The 25,385-nt window shown below is 36.5% G+C and overlaps 2 protein-coding genes across 7 annotated transcripts in view; both read right to left on the bottom strand.

Moving 5' to 3' along the window:
• LOC101158221 (glutamate receptor 3) overlaps positions 1-846 on the bottom strand; it is a 77,568-nt gene extending 76,722 nt beyond the window's left edge. For 3 of the 6 annotated variants that reach the window (XR_909990.3, XM_011483618.3, XM_020708957.2), the window contains exon 1: positions 194-846. Coding sequence is in view for 4 of the 6 variants with exons in the window: in XM_011483618.3 (XP_011481920.1) it covers positions 194-281 (88 nt within the window). In the remaining 2 variants the exon portion in view is untranslated. The remainder of the gene's footprint in view (positions 1-193) is intronic. The other 3 variants (XM_020708955.2, XR_002291684.2, XM_004076486.4) reach the window with 3 other exon arrangements.
• Positions 847-10,739: 9,893 nt separating this feature from the next.
• LOC101168977 (coiled-coil alpha-helical rod protein 1) lies at positions 10,740-19,567 on the bottom strand. The gene is made up of 20 exons (XM_011483612.3): positions 19,432-19,567; positions 19,256-19,334; positions 18,773-19,037; positions 18,523-18,690; positions 18,277-18,394; positions 17,865-18,059; positions 17,476-17,639; positions 17,259-17,373; positions 16,986-17,096; positions 15,862-16,008; positions 15,668-15,778; positions 15,473-15,579; positions 15,283-15,395; positions 15,121-15,193; positions 14,432-14,550; positions 14,174-14,362; positions 12,832-12,933; positions 12,520-12,665; positions 12,340-12,442; positions 10,740-12,256 (listed from the first exon to the last, which is right to left on the bottom strand). Exons 2-20 carry the CDS (start codon positions 19,323-19,325, stop codon positions 12,111-12,113), a joined length of 2,562 nt encoding a protein of 853 aa, XP_011481914.1. The 5' UTR covers positions 19,326-19,334; positions 19,432-19,567; the 3' UTR covers positions 10,740-12,110.
• Between the last annotated feature and the right edge of the window lie 5,818 nt (positions 19,568-25,385).

The following is a 25,385-nucleotide window of genomic DNA, read 5'->3' as shown; positions in this document are numbered from 1 at the left end:
GGAAAGTGTTCCTCTTGACAAAGCAGCTCCTGAAACTGGCAATTAGGATCAACTGTGTTTTTAAGCAGACTGCCCACAAACACCCACACATGGTTGATCAGAAGTAAGTTGGCAACAATCTCAGCAAAAGCCATCTTAACTAGGGGCAAGAACAAAGAAATGTGATGCATCCAAAGCCTCACTTTGAACTTACCAATGTTGATTTGGTTGGGAAAGCCTGCCTGCGAGTCCCCGGAGAGGTTCCAGACTGCGAAGATTGTCGCAACTATACGAATCCACATTTTGTCAGCGAGAAATCAACTCCTTCTGTGGATCCGGCTGAGGAAGAGCGAGGAGAAGCATGAACACGGGGCAAGAAATCCACAAGATGCGGCGTCTCTCCCTCTCTCTCCCCCTCACTGCGCGCACCCACGTTGAATCTGTGCCAGCGCAACTGCAGCGCATCAGCGCAGCGCCAGCCTCTGCCTCTGCTGCTGCCGGAGCCCCAGCGCCAGCGTTTTATCTCAAAGATGGTGGTGAAGGAGGATGGGGAGTTGGGAGGGAGGGGGAGATCTTCTTACTCTTGATGAAATGGACCAAAGAGGGAAGAGCGAATTGAAAGAGAGCAGAATGTGGGGGGGAAAGGAAAGGAGGCGTTCGTCTAACTGCAGCCTCCTTTCTTCCTCTGCGCGTCACTGCAGAGTTGAGGAGGTGCAGTCTGTGCTGGTGGGGGGCGGGTGTTGATGTGTGTGTGTGTGACTGAGCATCACAAGGATGAAGTCAGTTGTTCTGACTGGAGTTCACATGGAAGGCTTGGGAGGATGTGTCCATCCGTCCATCCGTCCAGCCAGCCAGCCAGCCAGCCAGCATCGGTTCCTGCTGTCCTAGAGTGTGTGGGTGAGTTGGTTTTGCACTCCTGTAGAGCCAGTTCTGTCCTACGCTGTCCCCTGCAGGTTTGGGAGAGCACAAACTCCAATGCACTAAGTACAGTTTCATCTAATCCAAGGATCCCACTGAATGATTTGCATTTGTCCCACGGATTTGTTCTGCAGAAGAAAAACAAGTATATACCTTTAATCATTCATGAAGAATGTGAAGCCTTTTAACAATCTATAACCTGTCTCACGTGTTTTGAAGTAGTGTAATAAAAAAGGATGTGATCCCTCGCTGATTTTATAGGTTTACCCTCCTAAAAAGAAATTGACAATCTGTCATCTTAATGGTTTCTTTGAAAAGTGAGAGATAAAATATTACAAAGGAAAATCAACAAATCTACTTTAAAGAATTTACACAAATTTTCATTGAGGGAAATAACTATTTGATTCCATATGTACTTGACATCTGGTTTACACTCTCCTAATCAACCTGTCACCTGAATTGAAGACGCCTGTTTGAACTAATCACTGTAGAAAAGACTTCTGTCCACAGAATCAGTCAGTTAGACTCCAAGCTCTCCAACATGAAAAAGACAAAAGAGCTTTCATTGGATTAAAGGGAGAAGATTGTGGATCTGCACTATGGAAGCGATTCTGTAGCATAAATAAAAGTAAAAGGCAAACAGAATCGCTTCCATACTGCACAAGATTGGAATGGACTATAAACCTTCTTCCCTCCACTAGGAGGCTTAAATCTGTTCTTCTAACAGGATAATGGCCCAAAATGTTCAGGCAAGGCAACCAAAGAACAACTGAAGAAGAAGCAGAAAGGACATGAAGTGGCTAAATCTTAAGTCATTTGTAAATAAGAGTGGACCAAAATTCCTCCTGTTATTTACATAATCAACTATAAGAAACGTCTGACCTCTGTGCTGCTATAAGGGTTTTACCACAAAGTACTAAGTCTTTCTGGCAAGAGGGATCAAATACTTATTTCCCCTAATGAAATGCTAATAAATTTATATAAATTCATTTGAGATGATTTCTTGATTTTGTTTGTGATTTTCTATCTCTGACCTCAAGTGAAGCTACCATTAAGACGACAGACTTGTTTTTAAGTGAGGAAACTTACAAAATCAGCAAGGGATCAAATACAAATTTCCTCCACAGTATATGTTACGCATATTTAAATATGTTAAAAGACTGAAATCTAATCTTGAGGTCTGTTTGTGTGGTTCAAAGTCGACCCTGACCCAAATACCGTCAAGGCTTCCTTTAGCTGCTTTAGCATAAATTTGACTTCACAAAGTTTCCAAGATTTTAGATTTATTTTACTTTTATTTTATGTTCAGTAAATATAATTGATTTCTTGTTACTTGCTTATAATACACATCACAATTGGTCAAAGTGATGCTTTTTTCTTTTTAAAGAGAAAAAGTGAAAAAATATGCATACATGTAAGCTTAGTGGTACTGAAAATGAAAAAAGAAACTGCACAGAAAACTCACGTAATCCAATTAAACAGAATTGCTTTTATTTTGAAAACTGCTCTTAGCACACGTCTGAATAACCCTGCAGCATGACTTTTTAATTATGGGAGTAAAACATATTTCACCCTATGTTTGGGTATTTGGGGTCCCTTACCTAATTGTAAAATTGATCACCCCTAACCCCCCAACCAGATATTGGTTTGTTGCTTCAAGGCAACACTGTGCAACGAGGGTAGTAAAACACCAGATAATCATCAATTGTATTGTAAATGAATTTTACAATACAACAAACGTGAAGTAACAAACAAACAAACAGCAAATAAACTATGTAAACATTTCATGAAACATCAAAACAACAAAATATATCCAAAAACTTGTATTTGCAATTTCTCAAGAGTTCCTCATCTAAGTCGGTGTGGAATTTCAGGAAGCAGTTGCAATCAGGTGTTAAACAGAGGGGTAAATTGCATTTTCTGCTCAAAAAAGGAAATATATACTAAGAGACAAATAACTGCTATAAGACCAGCACATATGCACACACACAATTACTGTTCCGACTGATCCCTTTGTTGAACCCTGAGCTCAAAACTGTCCCTCAAACCTGATTCATGAATCTGTTTCTCCACTTCCTCACTGTCATTTTCTGAAGCTTTGCTGTCCTCACTTTCTGAGGGAGTCTCTCTGACTGTAATTTCCCGAGGTCTCCTTCCATAAAATGTTTTTTATGTCCATTTCCTGTGATGGTTGTATAGTTAAAACATCGACTGTGATCATATACATGCTTACAAACGCATGTCTACACAGGCATGCTAATGCATCGTGTTACCTGAAAACCCACTGACTAGTGTTGCCTTGAGAAACGAATGAAAATGAACAATTTTACTGAATAAATGATTCTTTAGAAGTAGAAAAACAACGATCAAAAGAACTTCTTAACATCCCAATGCACATTTGCATATTTTTGATATTGCATTTACATAAATATAAAATAAACATAATATATAATGAATAAACATGTTAAAAAAAAGTCATCTTTATCTTAACTTTAAATGATAATTTCTCTTTTGTAGCACAGCTTACAGAAAAGGACCCCCTCCACCTATAATTAAAGTCACAGCACTTTCTCATTTCATTGGACAATAATTTGACTTATTGCATTTTTGGAAGAAAAAAAAAGTTATTTTTATTAAAATGACCAATGGAGAGACATGAAAATGTAGTTTGTTTGCTTTGAAGCAACTCTATGCAGCAAAGGGATACTGGGAAAACATCCGCTTTTTTTGAGTGTGTGGCTCAAATCCAGCAATTATGTTAGGATGGGAGTCAATTAGTGTATACTTGATAACTTCAGTGGACGTTTTGCTGAACAATGCTGGTTTGAAGCAACACCTGCTACCATCTAGATTGTCCTTTTTAAATCCAGATGTAAAAAAAGGAAGTAATGCAAGATTGAAAAAACCTTGTATCAAACTAAAAGGCAGCTGCCCTACATTTGAAGCTTTCAGGTCCAACTAGGAGGCTAAACTGTTGCGAAACAGTTTCTTGACACAAACCTGAGGTGCTTAGAAAAAACTGCAATACAAGAGTAAAAATATAGCTGTAACAACTCAAAAAACAGACCAACAGAGAGGAAATAAAAAGTGTATTTTTTTGTTTGTTAATAAAGATGAGATTTCATTCAAGCTTTATAATATTGTGATCTTCTTAATTTCATGCAGAATTGGAACTGCTAGAATGATCGAGGGGGATCAAAGATCCTAGACGAACAAAATACACGAGTTAACTTTAAAGTTCCTGTGATTGTGACAAAGCACTGTAGTGTTTTGGTTTATTTAAACAGCAGACAAGATCAAGGTGTGTTTGACTAAACCGTCTTTTAGGTCATCGCACCCCAAAATGGGAGTTTTATTTCTTTATTTGGGCTCAATCTGCATAAAATAAAAAAGAGACAAAGATTGTTTCCTGAATATCACGAGAACATAAAGACAGCTGTCATCTCACCCACTTTAGGTGCCTACAACCAAAACCTCAGCTTTTTTATGCTCAAACATTTCTTTCCCACATTTTGTGCTTTGTGCTTCAGAGACTTTCTAAACACAATTTCTGCTGAAGAACAGATTGAACTCCTTAAACTGAAGTTTAGTCTGAGTAGTCACTCATCTATTCAATGACACAAGAATGAAATTACTTTATTCGCTCTAGAATTGCTTACTCACCGAGGGAGATGGTTGTGATGCAATATTTAAGCTGCAGAGTACAATTCATAACGTCTGTGTCGAGATTTTCCTATTTAGACCACTGCACAAGCTGCAGAGCAAAGAAGTGAACACAGCATGTGTTTATTGATCTGGTTGTGATTTGATGCTCTGAGCACAGCTATTATCTTTCACAGGAAGCACATTGAGCGACTGCACCATAATTGAGCTCAATTTCATTAGCAAAAATAGTATCAGGGCAGCATGACCTTTTCACAGATAAAATATGAATTTGTCTTACTCTAGTTTACTTAAAAAAAACATGAAAGACAGTTAAAATTAAAATTCTTGCAAAAAGAAATTTAATTTTAATTGTGCAAAATAATGTCTTGGGAAGCTAAATTAGCTTCAGACAGAAAGAATGTTTTTCCCTATGACACCAGAAAAAGAGTCGCGTGTGGCTGTATAAAAAATGTGTGGAAGATTTTGCACAAAGCTTGTTTTTCTGCAGATTGAACACCAATCATTTATCCACTGTGAGGGCTCTTGTCCTTTATCTATGATGCTTTAGGACATTGTAAACATTGTTTGTGCTGGTTTGGTTCTGCATGAAATGAAAATACGTTCCCTCGTTTGCTTGACCTCTAATTGAGATTTAAATTCTGAGATTTTGCAAAGAAAAAGGAAAACGAGTGCCCTCAAGCGACAATTGAAATCCTGGAGCTCATGTGAACACACTTCATGCAACTGAGCTTGATAATGGTGAAGTATTGTTAGAATGATAGATTTAAGGAGAGGCTAAATTCTATTGGCTGGTGCAGTATTATCAATGTTTTTTGCTTCCTACCTCTCAGCAGTAACAAAAAAAAAAAAAAAATTAACATGCCCAAAAGGAAGGGTCTCCAAGCAGAAGGGTTTTGTTCTTGTTCAGGCATTAATGTTGATTTCCAGCAAAAATACAATAATGACAATGAATTTTCATCAGATTTTGTGTATTTAGCTGGAGCTAAAGAGAGATGAAGATTTTAGGGCAAAAACTGTGATTCTTTGGATAAAAAGCAAAAACATGCATCTCCTATACATTCTTCACAAGCCTCAGGTTTTACATTATTCCTGAATATCGTGAAAATCTTCAGTTTCGATTTGCTGAACTACAAACCCAGACAAAGGTTTTATAATTTCTACATTTACAAAGTCAGTGTTGTGCTGAGTTTGAGCCCATGCATGATCTGCTTGTTTTTGTTTTCTCTTTTAAACTGTGATGCATGATTGTTGAGAAAAAAAAAGAAATGATCAAAACAAGGTCAAAGACATTCATAGATCTGTAAAGTACAAAAAATGAGCACGATTAGTAGAAAAGGACAAATTAAAAACACACCAATCTCGCCTAATCTTGTTTTAAAATGAGTGAGACTATTATAAATAAATTCAAAGAGAATTTAAAAATGATAACTGATTTATAAATGATTTAAAAAAATGATTTATAAAAACGATTTTGAAATGATTTATAAATGATAAATTATTAAATTGTACATTTCTGTTGGTCCTTTCATTGGCTCTGCTGATGCTCTAATTAGAGCATCTGTGACTTTGAGCCTCTGTTGCTGTGTCCTCATTCTGCACTTATCTGGACAAAAGCAGTCAGTAGTTGGTTCAGCAGGAGTTCTTAGGCAATCATCTAAAAGTGTTTCAATAATGGTGAGCACTGAGGTGAGCTTTCAGGTTCTTCCTGCTCCACGGAGCACCATGGACATGCTCCCCACTTCGACAGCAAAGGAGCTCCAGCAGGAAGCTTCTCCCCCTGCCAGTCCACATCCTCAATGAAAGCTCACATGAGTGGCTGCTCCAGCGTTTCCTGCAGAGATTAGGAAACAATTCAGTGTGTTAAACACTGATTGTAAGGTGCTTGAGAAAAAATAGTAGGTTTTTGCTATGATAAAGGAGTTCATTGAGACCAATGTAAGGATCAATCTTGAAGCTGTGATAGGTCACAGCATGTTGCTGAGTCACTGTGGGTTCTACCCACTGCAGAAACAGCCAGCACAGAACCCACTGTCTGCTGCAAAGATGCCTTTCAATATAGATCTGTCCGTTTCTGAAAGTGCTAACCTTGTTTCAGAAATGGCGTGCTTGTAATAACCCACAGAATTATGTAACTGTGGGCCTGAGGCAGTCAAGTGGCCTAAATAAAGGCACATCCAGTGTTAGGATTAGCACTGTTATCACATATCACGCAGCTGCAATCAGACACATCTTAGCAACGATTAAGTCATTAAAATAGACAAAATAATACATAAGTTGTCTTTAAAATAAATCTCAAATGTGCAGATTGAGTCTGAGAGCAGAATTTAAAGTGAGCGAGGACTTGAAGATGATGTACCGTATTTTTTTACCTATAGGTGTCTCCACAGTATAGGTCGCAGCAGCCAAGAATAATAATAATAATAACAATAATAATAAAAGAAAAATCCACAATAAAGAGGAAAAAAAACACATTTAGGTTGAATTGGAGTACAAGTCACACTTTTGGAAGACTTGTTTTTTTTTTTAAAATACCAAGAACAGACATTTTATTTTGAAAGGCAAATGATAACAACAGAATAGAAAACGGGCACGCTTCACCATGGTTACACATTGAATATTAATTTAGTATTTTATTTTGAATTTAGTATATTAGCGCAACATGTGAACAGTGATTCAGATAACCAAAGCATAAAGAGCATGCTAACAAGTCAACTAAACTTGATTTTTTTTAATCATCTGTGTCGTATTTGAACAATTCAGCTAAGATCGCAAAGACTGAGCAGCACTTCTTCTTCTGTGTTGCTGTTAGTAGCAAATGCTGATACACACACCTATAAAACCCTCTAGTGGTTGTTACTATTTTATTTTCAGAAATCAAATACAAGTCAAGCCTGAGTATAAGTTACACCCCGGTTTTATATTCCAAAAAACGCAAGTTATACTGCGAAAAATGAATTATTTGAGTTTATTATCACTGCTGATCATTTCACGTATTCATTTAATTTTCCAACTAGCTGAAAAGTTCACAATCAGCTTTAATTTCTAAAACAAATAATTTGTTAAAGTCTGCATCCTATTTGAATTTCTCTTTATGGAAAAGCTAACTTTTGTCTAGGTTGTTGTCTGTACTTGATAGAATAAATTTATGTTTGTTTGTCATGAAACATTATTTTAAAAAATAACTAAAGACAGACCTATTTTGGGCATGTTGACAGTCATTTTGTTGTCACGGGAGATGGAAAGAAAAAAACATTAATAAGACTGAGAACAGACATCTTTTTTTATTGTTTGAATTTTTTTGAAGATAATATTTTCACTCTGAATCTTCCTCCTTGTAAATATCTTTGTGCTGCATAACTTGGATATTTATCATTTGGTATATTTTACATGCAAAGGAATCAAATTGTTGAGAGACGTGGAACAATCTTGACCAGTGCTTTAGTTAAAACAGGATGCTTTCTGTCAGAGCGACATCCACACGTTTCTTGCCTGTCTTTTTAGATACGCTTCCAAGTCGTGCTCACTTTTTTCAGCATTATAACACAATTCATGCTCTAACAAAGATGCAGAGATTGACTGGTAAACATAATTATCCAAAGAAACCTTTACTTTGCAGGTCAGTGCTGATATGAAATAAAAGACTGATCATTTGGTAATTTGAAGAGGAAAGGCATCTAAGATGAACCTTAATACATAAAATAAATAATTTAAAAGAGAAGATTGCATTTCTGCAATCTGTTTATAGCCCTCCTGTCTATAACACTTTGAATGTGCTTCTGCGTTATGTTATATCAATAAATGAAATGAAATAAATGAAATCAATAAACCTGCTCTGTATTGTATTTATTTTCCTTTTGGATACAGATTCTGCAGGAATCTGTAAATGTGGGTGTCAAAAACCATGATAAACGACAGAAATACCTAATAAACCTCACAACAAGATGTTTAGACACACCCCTGCTGCCTGGTAATCACCATAGCAACAAGCAACATCCAAGACATGGCTTGGTGACAACAATGGGTTTTGCTTCAGAAATAGTTAAATTAAAAAAAGGTGTAAAATTAAACACTGGGGAAAATTTAGGAAATCTTAGTGAAGATTCCAACCTCTGGTTGTCATTCTAAACTGAATCAAGTCTAAAAAGGGATGAAGATTTTTACATGAGAAGACTTTTTACGTTAATCCCTGACATGTAATTTAAAGGAAAATGATGACGGTAATGGTCAGATTGCATTATATGCTTGCAGATAATTTATTCAAAGCACTTTTGAGATTTTCGTTCTGTCGTTTCATGTTGAATATTCATATTTCAGAAAATCTTTTTTTTAAGTTGGTCTTTTTACCATTGTTAGTCATAGGCCAAGTCTTACAAGTCTTACTGATGTTTTTCTACGTATTATTAATATTTAAATACCTGAATCACTGTCCTGTGATGTGACAGCTCAGTTGATGTAAGCAGATGAATAAGAGACGACTGCAATGACTTCACAAAGAAAAAGTTGACTTTTATTGAAAAAACTGGTCACTTCTTAATAAAGATTAGATTTTTAATTCATGTGGACCTAGGTTACTTATAGGGCTGCACGATATGTGGAAAACTCGCGATATGCTATATTGGTGATTAATATTGCGATAACGATATAATTTGCGGTATATAAAAAAATATCAAACCAACCAAAAACATCATTTCCATTTCAATGCAACAGTTTAAAAATTATACTCCAAATGACCCTTGTCGACATAGGAGGCAAACATCAAACATAAAAGGGCTCATCTGATTGATCAACAAGGTAAACGGGTCCTTCCGATCGGTTAAATGCATAAAGGGATTTATTTCATTTATTCAATATTTCAAGCTGCCATGAGTTTGTTTTAGCACATTTAACCCTTGTCCTATCTTAGATGACCCCCCCCCCTTACATTGACGTGTTTTCCCTACCATGACAAAGGTGGATAAAGGTGGAAAGATTTCATGTAATCCATGGACACCAGTGAAGATCACAAATCATTGAAGAAAAAAGTTCAGTGCACTGTCTAGTGGGTCTAGATGACCCAACTCCCAATGTTAAAGTGCCTAGGATAGCACAAGGGTCAAGGTAACCATTTATTGCGATTTTCGCCGTCTTTTGCTGTATGTATATTGCACAGCTTGATGTTGCGATAACGATAAATTTGCGGTATATTGTGCAGGCCTAGTTACTTACAAGGTCACCCAAAAGGCTTTTTGAAATGAACCGAAAGAAAATCTGAACAAAAAATTTAGAAACCTAATTAAAAGAAACTATTATCCTTACAGTACACTTAAAAAAGCCAGTCAATGTATTTTTTAAATGTGTTGAGCATCTCCATACCAAGTATCATGCAGTTTTTATTTTCAGTGTTTACTCAAACAATTCTTGCAATTGAAAAGAAGAGTAAATTACTTCTCTCTTCAAATCTCCAGGCTTGTCAGCTTGTGTGTCAGCTAAAATATGTTATCTATTCTTGTTTATTCATTTGTTCTTCCAGCAAAATGTGATTAATGTGATATCGCTGATGACTAAATTACACTCATCCCCCAAGTCTGAAGTGAAAACCAACAAGGTGACTGATTGACACAGGAGGAGACTCATCCTGCAAGGATGATGCTTTGTTTCATTTCAGTGAAAGGAAGTCACAGCAAGCCTTTGATTTTTTTTTTTTTTAATTCTAAAACAAAAACTCTTCTGTTTTATTCAAATTCAAATTAATTGTATTTATAAAGCACATTTCATGTAAAAAAATATAAAACAGCTCAAGGTGCTGCACATAAAAACAAACAAGAATACAGAAACCCCCAATCCCTATTCTTGCAAAAAAAAAGAAAAAGACGCCCCACACAATAAAATACACATCTAATATATTCACACTCCACGTTAAGGTAAGGCATTTAATAATCACAAATCTGCTTGTAAAAATGTCATCTGGTTTTGGTCAAAACTCTGAGTTTCAAAATTATTTTTTGTGCATTGACTCACATATATTTGATATCACTGGATCACTCACAATTAGGAAAAGTTGAGGAGACAGGGGGAAAAAAAAACACCTGATGATAACCAGAGACTGCAGCAAAAGACTTTTGGGCTTGTCCCGGTACTCTGTGATAAGACCCAATGAACTTGACAAGCAGGAGGGGAAACTGGGTCTCACAACAATGCTGCACAGTCAATCGCAGTAAACAGGCCAGTGAAGCCAGAAAGGTAGAGCTGACTGAAGATCACTCCCAGGTGTGTGATTAATTTTTGCAATATTTAGTTTTCATAACTTTTCAGAACTACTTAGCTCTAAATAGTAAAACACAACCAGTTTTTTTCTTTCTTTTTTTTTTACTTTATTCATTAGATTTTTCTCCTGATTTAGTCAATTTTTCACCATGTCTTAAATCAATAATATTAGAATATAGTCTACACCTTTTTATCCTCTTATTCATACAAAACCTTTTCAACCTAGATGATTAACGTTATTAGTTAATTTTTGTTTCCTCCTTTCAAGAGGGCTGTTCGCTTTGAGCTCAGCTTTGACAACACTGCCCTCTGTTGGTCATTCTGTGCACTTGCAAGGTGCTGCAGAGAAAAATGCAAGACAAGCTACCATCAGCCTTCAATATTCAAAAGAAATTCACCAACATCACAACCAAAAGATGCAAATAAACTTAAATAATAATTAAAAAGAACCAAAAAAATATAAAAATGGGTTTCAGGTGTGTCAACAGGACGTGACCTAAATTTAGGCTTCGAACTTCTGTAATTTTTTATTGAATTTCACTAGGGTCTCTTAGACCATATGCAGTAAAAGTAAGATTTTTAGAACAGTAAAGCTGAATCAGTTACTGACCAGTTTAAAATGATGAATCACTTCTCCGGCGGTCAGAGAGCTTAGAGTAAAGACGATTTTATTAGTGGGTATATTTACACTTCATCAAGACTATTAAATTGTTACCTAAAGGGCCTAAAACTTTGAACTTTTTCTGAATTTATCAGCACTGGTGACAGCATGACAAATAGCACAATTACCTGCTTCGTCATGGTGTTTATCCTCATTGCTCTTATGACTGCTCTATAAAGGAGTGTCAAATAGAAAATATAGATTTTTTACAGTAGAAAATCTTTACCAATGTGCCTAAATGTAATTTGAAAAAAAAAGGCTTTGTGTGTGACGAGAAAACACTTGGAGGCAACTCCCAAAAGCATTTTGCAGGAAATCCTTACTTTAGCTGAACGGCAAAATTAAAGTAGGAAACGAGACTGTCCTTTAAATAACCCAAATACATTTTAAAAAGTAGTAAAATAATAAAGAAATAGTACATTATTGAAGATTATCTGTTTGTGCCCCACTATTCACGAGTGTTTGTATACTTTCCTGAGTTCTTATTGATTTTAATTTAAAAAGTCACAATAACTAATAGATTATGTAAAATATTATAATTTTTATTTAGTCAACATGAAAGTGATTCCAGCCTTTATGGCTCAACTTAATGGAGTAAAAATAGGGTTATTTTTTTATATTTCTAATCAGTAGTTAAACTTCTTCAGTTCTTCATGTCTTGACTGTCCAGAAGGTCAGCAGAAGTCTTCCTGTCGTCACTTCTGAGTTCTTCCTCTGAAGAGTCTTCAGAGCTGTTTACTACAGCAGCGCTAAGCGTGTGGAGCTCCTCCAAAACACTCAGGAGTCTCTCTTGGAGAAAACAGAGTTAGCCCTGTGTGAATGTTAGGGTCTAAAATATTGGTTACGATTAGATTAAGGATATTTCTCAGCACCTGCAGGAAGGTGGACCTCTGCTTCAACAGAAGTCCTCTTCTCTGAAGGAGTTTCTCGACTCTGTGCGTGTTCTGCCATCGGGGCCTCTTTAGAGGCCATGACCTAAAGCACAGTCACGTTAAAAGACACACACACACACATTTCTTGTATAGCGTTTTTGTTTTAAAGTCTGTTCTTACATGTAGAAACTTTTTGCTCCCCTCCATCTCCTTTACATGTTTATTCAGGACATTTTGTTTTGTGTTTTCACCCCCCCAGTTTGGAGTTTCTGTTATCTCATCGTGTTGTCTTGCTGCCTGTCTCTGAAACTGCAGCAAAGTCATAACTGCAACAGACAAAACAGACACATCAGAAGCCACAGGGACATGATCTTCCATCACACGGCTAATATACTGTGCAAACAGATTCGACCATATTAAATTACAGTCTGCATCAGTAATAAACCTCGGCGCTCTGACGTGGAGCTGCGACAGGCAGCGACGAGGATCTACCTGCTCTGGTGTGCTCTCTGCGGGCTGCATGCAGCTGGAGCTCAAGCTCTTTCGTTTTCTCAGCGTGCGCAGCCTCAATCGCAGACACTCGTTCCTGCAGGGCTGGAGGAGAAGAACAAATGCACCTCAGGGGATGAACTCAACTTCAGTGCATCAATGGATCAATTCTCCTTTCCAGGGCAACATAATGAAACAGCACAAAGGAACGAGTAAAAGACACTTCTGATCACTTTTTTTTTTTTAAAGGAAAAAAAGTTGTGTTTTTGCAGCCTCTTTTCCCCGTTGAGGTTTTTTCTGTCTGTTTACCAAAGTGTTGGGTGTAATTCTTTCTTCCTCTCTCCTTTGCTGCCTGGCAGGTTCTCAGGCTGTACACCTGCCTGCAATCATTCATCTCATCAACTCAGCAGTGTGTCATGCCAAAATCATAATCCACTCATCAATTGTTTGTTGCTCCAACTAATGTGGATGCCTGCATGCCGACCTGCCAGTCAGACATCCTCTTCAGCCCTCTGCCTTCAACCAACACAATCCTAAATGATTCAGAGAATCAGCACTTCAGCTTTCCTTCCCTCTATATCTGGGTTTTAGTCTCCACAGTTGGATGGTTTTGTGGTATTTTTCTTCACTTTTTTTCCTTTTTAGGTACTATTTTTTGTAAAAAAAAAAAAATAATAATAATAATAATAAAAATAAATAAAAATTCCTCTAAAGGAAAGTAAACACTTATGGTAAACGGTAAATGTGATGCCTGCATCATCACTTAATATGGAAATCAAAAAGAACTGAAGCTAAGGAATCCAGTAGTGTTACGTTTTTACAAGGTTTGACACAAAATAATAAAAAATTGGATAAATTATTAATTAAAAAGCAAAATAAAAACATTATATGAAGACATATCCTAAACATTTTACACAAAATTTTGTTCTGATTTCCAGATATTTAAAAAAGTGTTATTCTTCCAACTACCAGAGAAAAAAAATAAGCCCCATCCTTTTCCACTTAGTAACATTGAAAAGCCTTAAATGTCCTCTTAGATACCAGATGAGTAAATTTAGTAGTAGAGAGGTTGGGAAATATTGGGGTTTAAAATACCCTCTATAATGGACAACTTTACATTTCTGGTAGTCAGGAGGACATGAACAATAAGAATGTGAACAATGTTCTTTATATCTTTTTTTCTCAAAGCTGATCAGTTTTTAACAAAAGTTTCAGTTTGACATGGTTGACTCCACTTGATCAGCTGGAGACATAGTGTCCGGGTCCCCGTAAGGCTGCTGAAGCATCAAAACAAGAACCTTTCCAGAAAAGGCCAGTTCCGTTCAAAGTCAAGTCGCTGCCTCACCCTGCTGGTTTCGCTCTTGCTGGTGGAGCAGCTCACAGGGAAGTGTCTCCAAGCTGATGCTGGTCTCATCCAGCTGTGCCTGGATCTGCTGCAGCCTCTGTTCCGCCTTCTCTTTACCGGCTAGAGCCTGTTTCACCTCCATGCAGCTCAGCTCCAGCTCCTGCTCCAGCTGCCTGACTTTACTCCCATCTGCAGACAGAAGAAGTCTAATCCCAATCATGGATTCCAGAAAAGTCATAAATCAAAACATGATCTCACATTGTTCCTTCAGATCAGCGAGAGCTTTCTCAATGAGCTCTGGGGTTCTTTTGAGCTCTAGACTCAGCCTGTCTCGCTCCTCGCAAATCAGACCGTATTCCGTCTGCAAGTTTGTCAAGCTGCAAGACAAAAAATACTATAAGAAGACGAACTGTAAGAAAATGCAAAGTTAAAAATATCAATAAAACAGACAATCAAGTCCATATAAACTTGTTATTAATACAGTTTTTACCCTTCTCAAAGAATTCTTAAATTTTCATAATTCAAATAATTCAAATCTTTGACAGGGTTGAAGGGAAATGTTGCTTTTGATGCAAAATGATGTCACGTCTTAAATTATGCAGTGATATTTAGAAGATCTATTTTGTTCAAAATCTCGGATCACTGTTTCCATAGAACAAAACAAAAATACTCGTGAACCTAATTTTGAGTAGAAAATCTAGACAAATAGAAAATATGATTGCATATACTCTTTACACTTTAAATGAAACATAAAAAAATAAACAAAAAAATAAAAGTGCTTGATGTCATTGTGCCCAAAACTACAAGTGTCCCAGTTCAACAAATATTTATTTGAACTGGGTTTATTTAGTTAAATAAGATCTGATGGGAAAAACTCATGTGAACCATTTTTAATTATCCAATCAGGTCTGTTTGTGCACGACAATCATCTGATTGTGAACCTATACCTGTTCTTTTCTTGCTTTGGTGGTTGACACGCCTGCTCAATTTTCTGCAGAGCCGCTCGCCTCATGACCAAACCTGCAGAACCAAAACAGTATTCACTGAAATGTTGTATGCACGTCTATGAGGAAGAATTTCTGTCAACAAGCTAACCCCAGAAGCCTTACACTGGATGGTCTCCACTCTTCTAGAAGCAAAAGAGAGCCTCTGGGTAAAAGTGTTTAGCTTTGTTTTAGCAGAGTCTACTTCTGCGGTCTTGCGGTCAAATTCCTTCTGGAACCTGTTGAGAAAAAACTGCAATAAATACCATTGAGGAAATACAGAAATGAAAATCAATTTGTATCAAATAAAAGTTACCTCTGCACAGCTTCTATCAGGATCTTGATTTCAGCCTCTGCTCTCTGGTTCTGTGACTTCAGCTCAGCATTTTCTCTCTCAACTTTTGTTAAATCTTCCCTCAGTGTCTAGTTTGATAACAACATATTTTTAGAAAAGCGACATGCAGACACATCTTTATAGTGTCTTTATGAGCTCAGACGTTCTGATGCTAACCTCCTTTTCTACCTTCTCCAGGTCCAGCTCTGCCATCCTGTCTTGCAGACTGTGTTGGAGCAGACGGTTCTGGTGCTGCTCCTGCTGGAGCTGCTGCTCCGTGGATCTCACCTGAGACAGAACAAGTGTTTTTTGGTTAAAAATAACACTGATGAAATGTACAGAGTTTGAAGAACAAATGACTTTTTTCATACATCAAAAAGAACTTTGTCTTTTTCTCTTCTCGTCTCAATGTCTTTAGAGCGAAGCTGGACGCACAACTTGAACACTTTCTCTCTCCACAGCTGAAGCACTTGAAGGATGTCAGGCTCCTTCCATTGGAGAGGATCTGCAGAGGTTTGCTATAAAACACACATACTTTCTTCAGATAAGGTTTAAATTTAAAAACACATTTCCAAAGCATCCTAAATGTTCATCTCCAAATCTCCAAAATAGACCAAAACTCTCAACATTACAACCAGTAATATTTAGCTGTTAATATACACACAGTATTCAAAATATTTTGAGGAGAACTCCCCCCTCCCCTGCAAAAAATTCGGTTTTATATACATTTTCACTAAAATAACTAATAAATATTTATTAATATGAAAGTGTGAGTGTTATTAATGATTGTTTAACAATTTTATATATTCACAGGTACCTAAAGCATCTGAACAAAAGAGAAATCTGTTACTGTTGGTAACATTTTGTTTATGATTTTAACTTTATTTGCTTATTTTCAACTTCAGGTGTAAGTCATAAAATCTGTTTGTTTTTTTCAGGATAGGGCTGATTAAGATATTGTTTGATAAATAGAGATAAAATATTTTATACCAGCCCAATTAAAGTACATGGATAAGGACCCAGAAGTTTAGTGGGACCAAAAAAATATTGTGTAAAAAAAAAAAATACTTTATCTATATGATCTTGTAGTTTTTTGGATCATTTTTTGGATCTTGTTTCTTCAACATGATTTAGCTAAAATGTGACCACAGTGAAAGGCATGACCAACTAAGCACTGATCTTTTCCTTTAAGCAAATTAGGGATGAGACGTGAGTAAAACCAAGAGACATTAGTAGAACCCTGGGAGTTCACACAGTAAGCTGTGATTGTGACCCATTTCCTTAGATGATGGTTTTCTGAATGAACTAAAAGTAAAGTTGGGAAATGTGTTTGGGTCAGTGATTATGATGTAGATTAGTCTTTAGACAATTTTCTATAAATTGTATACATTAATGTATAAAAGCAGCCTAATGTTTAAACGGGAAATCAGTAGCTTAGCCAGAAAGACGAGGTCTTGGCTGTAATAAACAAAGACTTCTATCTTGAAACACTCACCTTCTTAACCAGCTTCTCCTCTTGGAGGGTGAGAATCTCATTTACAGAATTAAGTCTGACAGTCAGAAGCTCAGTGGTCGTCTGAAGAGCCGCCTTCTCTTTGTTTAGCTTCTGTAAAATGCACAAGATTAGAAGCAGAAACACTGCACGGTTTTGAATTTAAAAATGAGTTTCTCTTTTGCTTAATGTTTTCTTTTTCTATGGTGTGGTGAACAGAAGCGCTTGCAATTTACTGCCGATGTCTTTGATCAGTACAGTTTATTTTGTCTGAACCTCAATAGTTTCCTTTAATTGTTCCTTCTCTCCTCTCTCTGGGGTGAGCTGGCCGATGTAATTTCTGAGGCTCTGCAGTGTCGCAGATTGGGTCTCGAAGGCTCGTCCCACGTGACTGAAAGTAACAATACACACTAATAAAGAAGCAGTGAAAGAAAAAGAAACTAAGGAACATTAGCGAATGTGAACACATAGTGCTTGAAATGCAAAGCTGCACCTTAAATGTTCTTTCAGTTCGTCCCTTTCAGCTGACGCCTCCATCAGAGCGCTCTGTAACTGCAGCACTTTTGTGGACATCGACTGGAGCCTGTCCTGTAATTCAGAGTTTGCTTGTCTTGCTGTGTCCAACTCTGTATAGTGCGATGCGTTTAAATGTTGCAACTGGAAGTAAGGAAAGAAAAAAGAAGAAAAATGAATCCAAACTGATCCCACTCAAGCAAAGGGTCTCACTACACTTGCTTTACTGCAGGAAACATCAAGAGTTCAGCAGAACTGATGCCAGCTGACATGAGTTCTTGGAAGTGAACCCTTTGTTTGACAGAAGGTCAATAAAATCAGTAAATAAAAGGTTTATAAAATCTTGCTGCGACAGGCTGCGCCACAAACCTGTGCCTCCTGCATCTCCTTCATTTTCTCCAGTTGTTTGGAGAGTCTGAGAGCCTGCTCTTTCGCCTCCTCTTCAGCCTGCAGCCTACTCATTTCAACCTTAAGAGCAAGCTCTCTGGATTCCTGTTTGCTTTTTACCAAAGATCTCCTCAGCTGGGCTATCTCCTCTCCACACTCTGCTTTCACTTTTTCCAGCTGCAAAACACAAAAACATGAAAAGACTGAAGACTCAGCGTTTGTGAGAATATAACACTCCAGGATGTTCCTAAAAGCTAAAAGGGACACTGCAATCTGTGGAGAAAATGCCAGATCACAAACTGACAAAAGGAGTTAGACAATGTCAGTTACTCCAGGGGCGACTCTTGTGTAAGTCAGTGTGGACATAAAATGTTCTGTGAGTAAATATCATTACCCGCAACCTCATCATCTCCTCCTGTCCTCTGCTGAGGCTAAGCTCCTCCCTGACTTGGCTGAGTTCTGCTTTCGCCTTTGATGCATTTTCTCGAGCTACTTCCAGCTCATGGGTGCACCTGTTGCACAAAGATCATGTCAAGTTCATCCTGACATGTTTTTAATATACTCTTCAGAGGTAAGCTGTGCAGAAAAATATGAAAATCAAATAATCAGACACCAAAACAGAGTGAAAAAAGTGTGATACCTGCACAGGGTGATCTCTCTATCTTTCATTTCTTCTCTGTATTTCTCTGCAGCTTCTTTCAGGGCCTCCACCTGACCCTTTAACCTCTCAGCTTCAGCCTTGTGTTTTTCCATCCCAAGCTGGTGCTGTGACTCCCATGTGTACTGTTGCTCTCCTTTTTCTCCAAATCTGTTTTCAAGGAAATAATCTTAATGACACAGAGAAGATTAAAATTTCCTTTCAGACCAACAACTCAGAAATAAACCTCAACCTGTGTGCTGCAGGCTGACCCCCAGCTTCGTTTGCTCTTAAGAAGTCTCCTTGTAGCAGGATCATCTCCCGATTGTCCTCACGTTGAGGAAAGGTGAAGCATGGACCGGCAAGACTTGGATCCCTGGGTCCTGATATCGGAACTGGGTTCCTCCAGGTAGTCTGAGGTGAAGTTTTAGGACCTACTAGAACCCCTCTGTGGGCTCCAGATGATTGAACACCCGATTCAAAGTGTGACGGAGGCATTAGGTCCCCCTGGACATTGGCTAAATAACAAAAGCAGTACGTGTATTTTACTGTGTGTTTGGTTCCATTAGCTTTTTTAGCGTATAAAATTACAAAGACATGCTTACATTACAGGTATATGATAGTAAGAAGGGCCCTTTAACTTAGTTTACCACCGAACTTAATTAGACATTTTTAGCTACACTGTCTAAAAGCTAACGTTACTTCGACTTGTTCAAGCTGTCAAACTTTAACTTACTTAAATGCGCCGGTGAAATAAAGTCCGTAGGAACTATTAGCTTTTCTTTGACGATATTTTTCCTCTCCATGTTTAACGGCTGGTAGAAAAAGACAGGAGACGGTCAAAATTGTGCCTTCAAAAACAAGGAGAACACTGTTTACGTTCCCATGAGTCTTTTCGTCACTTTTCGTTACCTTAATTACTGTTACAAATGTTTTGCAGTAACTATAAACGTGCACAGTTTGCTAATTTCTAACACTTTTAATTAATTAAAAAAAAAGTAAAATAAGATACATGAAATGTATTGATTTTTTTTTTAAAACATTTAGAAAAATACGAAAATTGCGCACTGCATCATGGGAAAATGGAAGGGGGGGTTGAGGCGATTGCGTGATTTTGCCCTAAATATTGACTTAAAGGTTTTTCGTCCGTGTTTACATACTTTTTGCTCCTCCACAGACTTTTAAAAAAAAATAACATTGCAGGCTAAAAAATAGTTAGAAAAAGAAAATAAAACTAAATTGTGTTCTAGATAATTGGATACAGAATTACTTAGATGGTTGTGTTCCTTCATTTAACAGCAAAGCTGCAGAATTGTAACTGTACTACTAACATACATTTATATTTTAAAAATGTTGTATCAGTCTTATTCTTCCTGCCATTTGAACAGTTCTGCTCTAAAAATGTGATGATGAAAATCCATAAATTGTGTTTATCATATGTTTCTGTCTGCTTGACACAGTAAATGCCAAGCATGTGTGGGTTATGTCTGCTGTATTTTATATTGTTTTTATACTATTTATTGTGATTTTATTTTTTACCATTTGACTATTTTTGCACCTTAATCTCGTTGTACAATGTTGCAATGACAATAAAGACTATCTATCTAAAGAATTTTGTGCTGCATTTTTCTCAAGCATCTGCGGCATCTATTCATGTTTGTTCAAACCAGCTCTTACCTGTAGTATATTAAATCCTCTACTCTGTTGCTGCAGCTCTGACCCACTTTCCCCAGGGGTTCATTAAATTTTAATCTGATGTAATCTGTTTATGGTGTCAAAAGAAATGTTGATGTTGGTGCTTTACATAAAGGATCAAATGTTGATTCAAGGTGACAATGATAGGATGTCAATTATTGTGAAAATGGATACACAGTTGTCTCAACAAAGCAGAGAACTCATGCCAAGAAAGATTATGCAACAATAAGAATGGTCGGGTGTGAATCTGATAAATATTGAAAAAGCAATAGATTAGAGGGAGTACTGCACAATATTTTACCATGCAGACTGTGTATGTTTATTGATGTAATACCCATTTAAAGCATTATACTTCACAGAAAGATCTTAACAATAAAGTATGGGGGAAGTGGGATTGAAAGTAACTACCAACAAGGAAAAAAAAACATCAGAAAACAGAAATTTGACCTCAAAAGACTTGTCACAGATGATAAAAGATTAGGTTCTGGTTATTGCAACATTAAGGCAAAAGCTTGTGCTCATGGCCTGCTTCTGGACACAAAGGAAAGTTAAGGGTAAGTGTTTGAAAAAGACAGTGATAGGCTCAATTTTCAACTAATATTTCTGCTTTACATGGTCAACTGGCAAAAACGAAGTATAGGAAACATTTCATACTTCATTATTTATATTAGTTGCTTTTGTCTATTAGTAAAACGTCATGACTCAGATCCTCCTTTGTTATTAAATTCCCTTTCAAAAAATATTCACTATGATTCTGCAAACATTACACAGAATTATTAAAAACGTGTTTGTATTTATTTATATATAAGGCTTTTCATATTCACATTATGAGTCTTTGTATGCATAAACCTTTAAAGAAAATTAACAAGTTTGGTAAAAACCAGAGTGAATTTCACTCTAATTAATAAAAAAATATTTCAACAAAATGACATAAAGGACTTTTTTAAATCAATAGTGATTCAAACTGTTCCAACATTCTGACATTGATGTTCTTTTTTAGACATGAAAAATGTGTGATTGATGGTTTAAAAAAGGCTAACTTTCTGGCACTACTGTATTTTTTATAACATTTGTTTAGTATCACAAATGAAACAGGAAACCAAGAAAACAAAGGCTAGCATGAAAATTGTTTTTTTTTTTATTGACTTTAACACCCTTAGAGTGCTCTTACTTTACCCTGCTCTCTACCACAAACTGGATAATTCTGTGGGAAACCAATAATTGTTTTTAGAATATTTTCAGCATGTTCAAATTTTCTTCAAATTTGTTGACATTTTTGCTATGAGTTGTTGGTGGTAATCCTGCAAGCCTGCAGAAAACCATGATGAAAAAATAATTTTGCCTTTCATGCTTATAACAAATTAGAAGAAATACTCTGGAAGTTTTCAACTCAATTTAATTCATTTCCTGTTATGTCGCCCAATATCACAACAATAGTCGTCTTAATGGGCTTCATACCAGTAATTTTATAATGAACATGAAATCATAAAGAACATGACGATATAGAGTTCAGTAGGTAACGGCTAAACTAAACAGACTAGGCTATGGTATCCCTGCCCTTAGACCGTCCTTCTTGTTAAGGTAAAACTCCTACAAAAAAGATAGATTCCAGAAAAAAAAGAATAAACCTCAGGGATGTCCACATGAAGAAGTGATCGTCTCCCAGGATGTACGTACGGCGATGTACCAGAACTCTGACTGGAGAATTAGCTTATCGAACTCTACAACTACATGTTTAAATAGTCCAGCAGATGACCTTCATCCAGATGGAGTTGGGGGACGGCTGGGGGCCCAAGACGAGCCAGAGGCGAGGTCCAACGCCAAAGTCAAGAACAGGAGCACAGACGAGCAAACTAGAATCTGGAATCACTCCTGCTCCCCCAAAGGGGAGTGGGAAAGAGAGTCAGTAAATGAATCGTACTGCAACAAACAGAGGCATGGAGAACTAAATGATAAATAAAAGATCAATAATGGAGGACAGGAGAAGTAGATGAGAATAGAGGACAGAACCCCAGTGCACCATACTTTTCCCAGCTTCAAACTTCTCGCAGCCTACTGACAACTAATTGTTATTGTCATTAAATGTATTGCAAAAATGTTAATAGTAAGTTCAATAGTCTCTTATCACTAGCTATCTTGGCAATAAGCCTGTCCAAAGGGTTTGAAACTTTGATTGTGGAAACTGTGTCAGCCTCTCTTACATGAGCTGGGAGCTTATTCCATAAGACAGGTTGGTGGCTGAAGGCTCTACTTCCAGGTGTGCTTTTACATATTCTACTAACTACAAGCAGACCTGCATTTGTCAGGAAATTGTTCTGTTTGGTTGGTAGGCACAATGAGATCTTTAATGTAGGCTGGGGCCATACCATTAAAGGCCTTATAGGTTAGCAGGAGGATTTTGAACTTGATTCTAGATTCAACTGGGAGTCAGTGAAGTTAAGCTAAAACAGGATGTGTTCTCTTCTGCTAGTTTCTGCTAAAAATCTAGCTGCTGCATTTTGAACAAGCTAAATACTTTTTTAAGAACTTTAATATCAGGTGTAGTGTACCCCAGAAAAATAAGTATAAAAACTTGTGTGCATTTAAACATGTCTTCCTAAAGAAAACAGGAAAGGTGTGAAATGCCCCAGTGAAGTGGAGTGTCAGGAGGTAAACCTGCTTTGTCTCATTTTCACCAAAGGATACCCTTGGGCACAGAAGGCTACTTTAACTTTATGCTCAACAAGGCTGATTCAGCCTATGTTTAAGGTATGTGTGGTGAAACCATCCCTGCAAATATCTGGTCTGTAAAGTCCATTTTTAATTAATACATCTCCAAAATGCAAGTTTAATTGCTCTTTTTAAACGTGACAAAGATACCAGAGCGCAGATTACATACCCGTGAAAAAGAGAGGGGAACAATCCTCTGTTATCATCTGGAGTATGTCTATAATCACAGGGGGATACATGGCTAAACTTGCTTCAGTGATCTTCACGCATAACCACAGTACACTTTATGTACCAGAGACCTCATAAACCTATTCCATTTCTCAAACAGAATTAGCCTTTATGAGCATCAACAGAACATATCCACTTTGGTCTCTGTAAAAAGCTTTACTTGGTAACTCCACTTAAAAGAGACATCATTGTGCAGCATTTTTCACAATAACCATAAAAAAGCAGCTCTCACCTAAATGGCTGAAATGGCCACTGAGCATTATTAAGAACAAACATGCTCGGTCAGCAAATGTGTCTCACCCAATATCTCACAGACTGTTCTGTAAGTTACTTTGTACAGTTTTCTCCTCTTGGTTCATGTTTTAGGTTTATATTTATCCTGACAATACACTGTGAGCCAGAGTGGAACGACTGCAGCCAACACCATTACTGCAATGACGTTTTTTAAAATAAATAAATTACTTTAATTTTGTCACTCTTAAGGTGGGACAACTCACTTCTCTGTTTCAGATTTATGTAGTTATTTTTTGTCAATAATTAGAATAAAAATACTTTTAGTAGTCTTTTCTCACAAAATTAGCTGAAAAATCTCAGAAGTAAAGCAGATAAGGTACTTTACCAGCTTTATCAATTATAATAGGTGGAATTCATGAGATCCTCTCCTTGTTATGTAGGATCTAATTCATTTACAGAACGAGGTTTTAAATATCCCATTAGAATCTTAATCTTAAAATCTTAACTCTCATTGGATTACACAATCTAGGTTAGAGATGTAAAAATATATATATATATATACATACATATATATATATATATATATATATATATATATATACAGTATTCTCTTAAAAATTTTGCTTGTAAACAATTCTGATTTTCAATTTTGGTCATAACATAAATAACACAATTTATTTGACCTTCAATCTAAGATACATAAAATTTGAAGTTTAGATATACTTAATATCCTAATCAACTCTCGCCTTGCAATGTGTTTTCAAACGTTTTCTAGACAGTATTTATTTATTTTTATCGTCTGTCCTGATGTTAATTAAGTGCAACTTCTGGCAAACAATAATATACCTTTATTCATAGAGCAATTATTCATGTGGCTGAAATGAAGCCAAAATGAAAAAAGGAAAAAACAAGCAAGTAATCTCTTTTCTTTGGGGACCTACTTTATATAAAACTGTTAGATATATATATATATATATATATATATATATATATATATATATATATATATATATATATATATATATATGTAGAACATGAATGAATGAATGAATGAAAGAAATGAACGAATGAATGAACGACTTTTAAATTTAGACTCCAAAATAAAATAAAAAGAAAAGAAATTAAATAGCTGCTGTGATTTTGAAATGTCAAAAATTATTAGTATGTGTAAAAAAACATGACAGTGAATTTCCACAAATGGCGCAGAGATTAGTAAAAGAAAATTACAAATGTCTGCAATGAGAACCAAAACTGGTCAGAAAGGTCATTTGTCAGGTGCACAGGGTTTAGCTAAAATTTAAAATAGGTGAAGTACTATAATAATGTGAAAACATATAAGTGAAAATAAATGAGACTTGTCAACAAAGACAAACATGTGATAGTAAATAGAAAGGGAGAATAGAATAATTTAACCATTTCATAGAAAAAGTAGAAAAACAAATCTGTAACCTAAAAACAAATACAATGTACAGACATAACCACTATCTACCACCACAAAACAAACAAAAAGTTTAAAGTAAGGCAGATTTTCCTGAAAGAATACATTAAAACAAACGGACAAAAAAAATTAAAGCACCTAATCACAGTTTTATAATCATAAAAGCATAACAAACCTCAGAACCGCTAAGGCAATTGTACAGTTCCCTTCCCAATTTACACCCTTGTGGAGATTGGTCAACCACATAATCAAGAAGAAACAGGGCAGACCTCTGCAGCAACAGCAGCACACAAAAGCACCCAAAGGCCCATTACCACAGTGCAACTGAAACCACATGAACTGGTAATCAGAGGGGGCTTTGTGGCACCCAAGCCAGGTCTCTACAGTAACTTTTTATGCATTTTTACACAGATTAAGACTAAAGGCTTGACTTAGAATTGAAACCAAACACTGAATTGGAATCCACCCAACTTGCACATAAGCAGTATAAGGAATGTCGGAAGCAGAAAGACTGTTTTTTCCTATAATAACTAATCATTAATACTTACATAACATTTTGGAA

The sequence above is a fragment of the Oryzias latipes genome, chromosome 14 (genome assembly GCF_002234675.1).
Source record: "Oryzias latipes chromosome 14, ASM223467v1".
In the NCBI taxonomy this organism is placed as follows: domain Eukaryota; kingdom Metazoa; phylum Chordata; class Actinopteri; order Beloniformes; family Adrianichthyidae; genus Oryzias; species Oryzias latipes.
The sequence above is the reverse complement of the archived record's forward strand: the minus strand, read 5'-3'. Positions and strand labels throughout refer to the sequence as shown.